The 9,102-nt window shown below is 34.6% G+C and overlaps 1 protein-coding gene across 1 annotated transcript; it reads left to right on the top strand.

Annotated features, from left to right (window-relative positions):
• Positions 1–423: 423 nt before the first annotated feature.
• LOC141825100 (DNA polymerase epsilon subunit B) lies at positions 424–4,540 on the top strand. The gene is made up of 13 exons (XM_074712492.1): positions 424–616; positions 707–884; positions 1,030–1,183; positions 1,285–1,416; positions 2,147–2,224; positions 2,726–2,830; positions 2,897–2,977; positions 3,059–3,189; positions 3,330–3,424; positions 3,568–3,667; positions 3,844–3,958; positions 4,036–4,146; positions 4,219–4,540. The coding sequence occupies exons 1-13, from the start codon at positions 448–450 to the stop codon at positions 4,363–4,365; spliced, it is 1,596 nt and encodes a 531-aa protein (XP_074568593.1). The 5' UTR covers positions 424–447; the 3' UTR covers positions 4,366–4,540.
• The last annotated feature ends 4,562 nt before the right edge of the window (positions 4,541–9,102 follow it).

Below are 9,102 nucleotides of genomic sequence, written 5' to 3'. Positions count from 1 at the left end.
GCTTCAAAATAGCATATTGAGTGTTGACACGGTATTCTAGCTAGGGACCCAAAATTCTACATGGAATGATATTTCAAGCCTTGTGGTACTGTGATCCCTTTTCATATGATAGAATAACCAAGGAATCAAATCAATCCAAAGATGACATATAATTTTTGACGCATTTTGTTGCTTTATCATCTCTCATAGTTCATCTTAACAATTTGCCTCTTCATTATCTTTGTGCTTTGCTGCTTCATCATGTTCATAATTTTTTTTACTTATTCTTTGTTGTCTCCTTTATGATTGCAGATGCAATTCTTTTCCTGATATTGCTAACTGTCCTCTTCTGTAAAGCCTTGCTGTCACTCATTGTTTTGCATTGCTGGTCATTTAAATCTCCACATAGGGAGAGAGAGAGAGAGAGAGAGAGAGAGAGAGAGAGAGAGAGAGAGAGAGAGATTCCATATGGTGGTCTCTGGTAGAACTCGGAAGAAGGTTCAACACAAGTTCAAGCTCCGTGGCTTCACCTTCAAGGTTGATGCCATGGAGGAGGTCCTTGCTTACCTTGCTCATTTTCCGAACGACGAAGATGAGGCTCTTGACCTCCTTATTGATGAGATGTACAACAAATCTTGTGGGTTGCTTCAACCTTCTGCTTTTTTTAATTTTTACACCCTCAATTCCCCTCTGATTTTCTTGTTCTGAACTGAATTGAAATTCACAGTGCATTCATCAATTTTGGATCGTGAGGTGATACATGATGTGGTTGCCTCTCTGTTAGAGGGGCATGCTGACCCTGATAATAGTGCCAGAAGCACTAGTGACCATGCTGTCCTCCGGGTTATTGATGTATTCAACATCCATCGATTTCATTATGATGGCATCAAGAAGGTTTTCTATGAGTATGCAACTTCAAACATTTCTCTGTTTTATTCCTAATTTGCCCTTTTCTTTTAATTTTAATCAACAAGTTTCTAATTGCTATGGTTTATTTGATGTTTTGGCATCTAAGATAATTCAACAATTTGTCTTTTGATTTATTTCTAGGCACACTGGTAAGCTGCCTATCCATGGTGATGCTGTCGATAAAGCTGCCCTGTACAGGGATAGATACCAGCTTTTGTTTCAGAGGATCTCTCGTGATAAGTACTTCTCAAGACCTGTTTTTGCTACTGAAATGACAGAATCTGAGAGCTGTGAGGTATTGTTTTCCCCTAAAAAATTTCAGGAATGATATATAGCAGATGCACAACAGTATGATGTACACCACTATCTATTAGTTGCCTCATTATTTATTTGCAGATTACTTCCATCCAGTCACTGATTGGATGCACTGGAAGAAGATGGATCATGGGGGTGATCTCCCAATTGGAAGAAGGTCAATTCTACTTGGAAGATCTGACTGCTGCTGTGCCGATTGATTTATCAAATTCAATATCCTTTACACAGCTTATATATCGTTTATTTTCATGTAAATTGTTTTAATTTCTGATGCAGTAAAGGCAGTGTCTTTTTGACCATACAAGATTCTTGGTTGAAAGCTGTCTGATGATATATTCTTATATCACTTGAGGAGATCCAAGGTTAGTCTCCCTTGGGATTTTCGCTGGTGAATGTGTCATGTATGCAAGTATAACTCTGATTGATCATGACTTGCATGACAGCCTGCCAAATGAAGGCAATTGAATTATTGAGTTTTACCAAGCTACTAAATTGTTTACTTGTGAATACTCTGCGATTGTCCTTGGATGGAAGACTTTTTTTATTGTTATAATAATAATAATTATTATAATAATTTAAAAATATAGAGCAAGAACAGAAAGGCTTGAAATTGCCACTTGTAGTTGTAAATACATAAAATGGTGTTTTTATCTAGAACAGTTGCTTTCAGTTAGAATATGTAATTAATTTTACATAGGATGAATGCCAAATACTCATAAGTTTTGCTTCCTGTTAAGCTTTTATATGTTGAGCACCAACTGGAATTGCCTCTTAGGGTATAGGATAATAAGCATGATGCTCCATAACCAACAAGCCATCAGAATTTAATTTGATGACCTTCAAATTGATATTTATTTATTTTTATATCGTTCTTTCTAATATGCATAAAGGATATAGAATGTAGGAAGGTTAATATTACTTGGCTTTCCTTAATATATATTACAGAATCACAGCAGGATTCCTTGTTGAAAACACTGTCATTGTTGCAGAGGGAGAATTACTTCCTAATGGAAATTTTCAGGTCATTGTTCCTTAATTTCTTTAGCTATTCTATTATTCTTATAGTGTTATTTTAAAATTAAACTCCGTGGCGACATCATAACTTCAGTTAGAAGAAGAGCATAAGTTATAAACTTATAGCATAATGGTTATTCAAGCTCATAAACAATGGAGACTCGCTGATATTTTGTCAATCTTGACCAATTAATTTATGGAACTCAGAGCCATGGCCACTTGTTTGGAAGTTTTGTACTAGGAACAAGTTTTTCTATAATATTTACAATCATGACTAATATGATAATAGGTTAAACCATTAAAGTACTGATGAAAGAAAAATCATTTTAAAACTTGACTTTTTCATATATGAACTCAATCAAAAGTTTATCATTTTCATAATCTTTGAAAATTCTAACATTATGATTAGGAACAAACTCTTTGTATAGTTCTGCTTTATGACCATGTCAAATTCATGTCACATCTCCATGAAAAAAAATAAACCTCATATCTTTTGTTTGGTTTGTAGGTTAATACATGTGGATTTCCACCATTAGAGGATAGAGAAGTGTCATTAAAATTACTCATGGGTCTTGACTTCTTTGGTGGAGGAGTGCTATCAAATGAAGAAAGGGTATGCATCTGTACACTGTTTCTATTTTGTTGTCAAAGTTTGACAAATGTGTTCTATGTTGAACAGTTCAGGCTATTAGAGATGGAGAAGGCGGCAGTGAATCACATGTTTGTGATCCTATCAGATGTTTGGTTGGACAATGAAGAGGTACACTCACTAGGTCCTAGTTCCCCCAATCTAATCGGGCAAAAATATTACTCAAAATGATAACCTTGTTTGATGAAAAAGACTATGGAGAAACTTGCCGTGGTCTTTGATGCTTATGAAGGTGTTGAAGTGGTTCCTTATCTGTTTATCTTGATGGGGAATTTCTGCTCACGGCCAGGCCACTTTGCTTTTCATTCTTATTCAAGCCTCAGGTTAGCTGTTATACTATTTCAAATGCACTACTAAAGGGAATATGCCATTGAAGTTTTGATAATTACATGATTTAGCAAGCCGAGCTATCTTTGCTAAAGAAAGCAAATGACAGTGAAAATAACTACATAAAAAAATGCAGAATGCAGTTTGGGAAGCTTGGGGAAATGATTGCATCTCACCCAAGGCTTAAAGAACAAAGCAAATTTTTACTTATCCCAGGTCCTGATGATGCAGGTACTGTAATTCTAAACTCGATCATTCAGAATCAACTTGTTAGACTTACATGTTATCCATCTCAAATTATGTGCAACATAAATGCTAATCTAATGTTATTCTAGAATAGTTCACTATCAAATTGATTTAATTTTATGATTTAGGTTCATCCAAAGTACTTCCCAGGTGTGCTTTGCCAAAGTATCTCACTGAAGAATTTCAAAAACACATTCCAAATGCTATTTTTTCAAGCAACCCCTGCAGGTAAACCGTTACTAATAAAATTTCTTAATCATATCAGTCAAGTTAATCGTATCTTTAATATGGACAATTTCACCATAATATCATCGTTGGATCCAGATAATATGACATTCCCTCATGCATGGACTGATTTTCTATTGTTAAGTAATATATGTTATCACTCATCTTGCAATTTACAGAGTCAAATTTTACACCCAAGAAATTGTTTTTTTCCGGCAAGATCTGCTTTACAGAATGCGTAGGGCTTCTTTGATTCCGCCACCAACAGAGGAAACAAATGATTACTTTGAGCATGTGAGTTATATTATTTATGTATAAGACAATCATCTTACTCGTCGAGTTTCCAATGCTCACTTGATTTGTCCTTCCAGCTTGTAGTGACTATCACTCATCAAAGTCACCTTTGCCCCTTGCCTTTGACTGTGCAACCTATCATTTGGAACTATGATCACTGTCTGAGGCTATATCCAACTCCCCATATGGTATGAAGATTTTTGTATTCATAGAAGCATATTTGCCGATTCTGAAACATAAAAAAAAATGGTGTTTCACAGATAGTCTTGGCGGACAAAAGTGAGCAGAAATCCTTCAAATATACTGGAATTACTTGTGTCAATCCGGGTTCTTTCTCTAGCGACAATTCCTTTGCGGTATATCGCCCGTGCACTCAGGAGGTCGAGTTGTCTGCCTTGGATGGTTAGGAACTACGCTTCGACTTCTACTTGGCTGAGGGATCTGTAATAGACCAACAAACAAGATATATCCTGTCAATGAGAAAGTGGGGGATTTGTATAAGTCGAAATGTAAAATTTTTCGAACTATAATCTTGAGATATGCATGCCCTTGTTCAAGATATCGATCTGATATGCATCTAAGAGGTGCAAAATTATAATCACTCCATGTATTACATGTGTTGCAACCTGTTTAAATTATTTGTTCTATTACTGGTTCATAACATTGTTAATGAATTTGTTTTCTCATGAGAGATGGTTTTGAACTAGTGCAATCAGATTAATCAGCTTTTTTTTGGGGACGATTTGACACTGGCGGATTATTGTTTATAGTTTGAAATTTTCTGTTTTTTGACATTCTTGGGATCAGAATATGTAGGTTATAGTATTCTAAATTGTGGGTTCTTCTAAATTTCTGATCAGTAAATTGAGGAAATATTTCTTATCAAACTTTGTGATAAGGTGAGAATGTTAAGGTTGTTAAAGAGATAGTTGCAAAGATGAAGATGTGTAAGATAGATGTGTGGACATATAAGAATGGATAAGATAAGAAATAAAAATATTAAAGAGAAAATTAGAATTATACATATTGAAGAAAATTTTGAGAGACAGTATTTGTAGACAATCAATAGATGTTTTAGTTAGGTATTGTGAAATTATAATAAGTATGTATATCAAATGAGGAAGAGTAAAAATATTGAGATGAGAATATTAAAATGGATGTGTGAATATATAAAAATGAATAAAATATAAAATAAAAATATTAAAGAGAATATAAGAATGGATAAGATAAAAAATAAAAATATTAAGATCTTAATGATTCTAAAAATAAGAGGTATTTTTTTATTTTTATCTAAAAATATATAAATATATATAGGGGTTTGTTATCTTGCACATTCATATGTGAGTATCTATTATTGTTTTTAAGTTTTTTACTTCCTTTAACCTAAAGATTAAATCCTAAATTCTAAACCCTAAAAAAAAATTAAAAAAATAATACTAGAAGCTCACTAGGTGCTTAGGTGCTTACGGATGGATGTGTAAGGTAATATTTCACTATATATATATATATATACACAAAATTGATATGTTGCACATCTTTCCGTGCATATAACGTCTATGACTGAGTACGCATCAGGGTGAGTCAGGACATTCGAAAATGATTCAGGTGTCCCGTCCACCTAATCGCGGACGGATATTGCACACGGAAAGATGCACAATATATCTCCTCTGTATATATAATTAAAAAGTATTTTTATAATTTCATTCTGTTGTCTTTGTTTCCGTTGTTTTTAAAACGGTTTGTCCCTTCTGGCGTTTTGCTTAGCAGATGCCTGGCCTTCTCTTTCCTTTATCTTTCTCTGTCTTCCTCGAGGCTTTTCTGGCATAGTCGTTTGCCTTGCTCTAGTGCAAGGCAGTGGCGATCGATGGGGAATGTGTTCGTCAAGAAGCCCAGGATCACAGAGGTGGATAAAGCCATCCTCTCGCTCACTGGCGTAGTCAGTGGTGGGCTGCACTGGGTTGGAGCCCACTCCTTCATGTCAATTTACTTTCACCTATAATTATTATATCAATTTAAATAAAAACTAATCATATAATTAAAAAGTATAGTTATTTTTTATTAAAGACAAAAAATGATAAATTTAAACTCCTTTGAGGTGATTTATCAAAGAATGTATGTAGATTTGAAAAATTCTCAAATCATGTATCATATTTCAAAGAATGATCAAAGGAATATTGATTTGCAGTAACCTTCTCATTCTATCTCTCTTGCCAATCGTAGATTTCAATTCCTACTTTTAAAGCATTCGAGCCACATTCAAAATATTAGATATAAAAATTATTTCTGTGGGTTGGATGCATGTAACCTCAACATCTCTATCCCTCTCTCTCTCCACTCATGGAAAGTAAATATCTCTCTCCCTTTCTTTCACTTATCGATTTATATAACTCAAATTTATTTTTTTTAATTTAACTACTAAAATTAAAATCAAGATTTGACACCAAACTTTACTCTTTTATATGGTTGCAAATTCGCAAAAATTCAAATAGTCTAGATCCATTAATAGATTTCAGTCAAAACCCACTAATTGACTTAGAAAGCTTCAATTGCACCTATTCTAAGTTCTGTGAGTTTTTGAAATACTAAGGAGTTCAAATGTGTCCTCTTTTACTATTTTTGAATTTCCCTAATAGTGTTAAAGAGAAAAAACTCTTCAGCTAGAATACTTGAACTTGGTCTCTGGAGACTAGGACCATGTTGGGGCTGATCTGAGAGTATATCAGGACCAAGTTGGGCATGGTCTCACGATGCCAAGCCCAATTTAGTCTTAGTTTGCTCTAAGATAAAGCTCAACGTAGTCTCAGTTTTCAGGAGAGTAGGTCCAAATGTTCTAGCTGAAAGTTAACATAATATTGAAGCACCTCTGGAGAACTCGAAATAAGTAATGAAGGGCACCTTTAGACTCCTTGCGACCTCAAAAACCCATAGAATCTGAAATGAGTGTAATCTGAGCTCTCTAGTTAATCAATGGATTTTGATCGAAATCAACTGATGGACTTAGACTATTTAAAATTTTACAAATTTGTACCTCTAGTAAGGTTGAGTGAGAGAAATTAGATATGGTGTCATACCTTGGTTCTAATCAAGGAATATTATGAGCTAAATTCTAAAATATTTCTAACTAAAAATTATAAGAAAAGGTAATTCAAAGGAAGAGAAAAGACAAAGGTTATAGATATGTTGAAATAATAAGAAAATAAATGTGGTCTTGGTATTTAAGTAGACTGGGACCACTATGGGCTTTGTTTCTCCACATCAGGCTCATAGTGTTTCTTGATTAGAATTAAGATTTGACATCATATTTTTCTTCCTTTCACTCAATTCTATCAGATGAGTATAAGTTTGTAGAAATTCAAATAGTCTAGGTCCATTAGTGAATTCGTTCAAAATCTACTAATCAACCTAGAGAGCTCAGATTGCACCCATTTCAGATCTTATGGATTTCTAAGGTCTTAAAAAGTTCAAAGGTGTCTTTCATTAGTTAATTCGGGCTCCCAGAGGTATTCTAGTATTATGTTAATTTTTAGCTAGAATATTTGAGATTTTTTTCTTGACACTACCAAGGAAGCTCGAAAACAGAAAAGGGGAGGGGGGGGGGGGGGGGGGGGGGTATTTGGACTCTTTTGACATTTAAAAAATTCAAAAGACTTGGAAGCTTGAACAGTGAATTTTGACTAAAATTCACTAATGGACCTAGACTATTTAAATTTCTGTGAATTTATAACCACATGCAAGAGTAAAGTTTGGAGAAGATAGATTTGATATCAAATTTTAATTTTGATTTTAATATTTAAATTTTAAAAAATAAATTTGAATGGTATAAATTGATCGGTTAGAAGAAACGAGCGAAATTTAGGGGGCGTTTGGTACGAGTATTTTCCGTTTTCATTTTCTATTTTTCAGAAAATGAAAACAGAAAACCTGTTTGGTTGACGTTTTCATTTTTATTTTTTAGAAAATTCATTCTCATTTTCTGGAAAATTGGAAAACGATGAAACATCGTTTTCTAAAAAATGGAAAATGCGGGGGTTGAGAATCAGAAAACGTGAAAACGCGCTTCGCTTCGCTGCCTGGTGTGGGGCTAGGCATAGAGACTCTTCCTCCGTTGTCGCCTCTGTTCGCCGTCGCCAACATCCAGCCGCCACCATCTTCAGTTGTCGCCAGCTCGCGAAGAGGAGACAGCAACCGAGGAGCTCCGCCGCTCCGTCGCCGTCGCACGCTGCCACCCCCTGTTCCGCCACCCCCTACACGAAGACACCGCAGCCCCCTCTGTTCTTCTTCTTCTTCTACCTCTGCTCACCGTCGCAGATTGGCCGTCGCCATTCGCTGCCCTTCAGCCGCCTGCCGCCTGCGCTCAAGACGCCGCCCACCAACGCCGGAGTCGCCGCCGCCTGTCGACGCCGCCTCTGCAGTCGGTCCAAGCTACGCGAGAAGTTGCCGATGAAATCGGTAAAGGAAACTTTACCGATTAGTTTTAATTAATTGAGTTAATTAATTATTAGATTAATTAGTTAATTAAATCATTAGTTAGTCAAATAGTTTAATAACTGTTAGATTGTTAATTAATTGAGGATTAATATGTGTAATTAGGTAATTTGATAAAAGATTAATTGATGAATTTTCTTAAGGTTAGTTAATTAATTAAAACTCGTGGGATTAGACAAAGGCGGTTGGATTAATTAAGATAATTAATTAAAACTCTAGATTTTTATTTTAATAAAAAAATAAAAAATATAGAAAATAGTTATCAAACCAAACGTGTTTTCCAGTTTTCTATTCTAGAAAATAGAAAACAGCATATCATACCAAACATATTTTCTGTTTTCTGAAAACTAGATCAGAAAATAGAAAACTAGAAATAGAAAATGAAAAACAGAAAATGGAAAATATTTTCCAAACCAAACGCCCCCTTATTTTCCACAATTGGAGAGAGAAGTGGAGAGAGAGATGTTGACATTGATTCGGAAATCGATGTGTGAAAAATTAATATTAATGAGGTAGAATAAAAAGTCACTATAAATAAGTGCGTCTTTTAATCATTGTGAGAGTAGGTAGAATAGAAAAGTCACTATAAATAAGTGCTGTCTTTTAATCATTGTGAGAGTATGATTTAAAAAAATTTCATATATACACCCATAAATCGG

The sequence above is a fragment of the Curcuma longa genome, chromosome 3 (genome assembly GCF_044706935.1).
Source record: "Curcuma longa cultivar G26 ecotype Majalengka, Jawa Barat chromosome 3, ITB_CL_G26_1.1, whole genome shotgun sequence".
Classification (NCBI taxonomy): Eukaryota; Viridiplantae; Streptophyta; class Magnoliopsida; order Zingiberales; family Zingiberaceae; genus Curcuma; species Curcuma longa.
The sequence above is the reverse complement of the archived record's forward strand: the minus strand, read 5'-3'. Positions and strand labels throughout refer to the sequence as shown.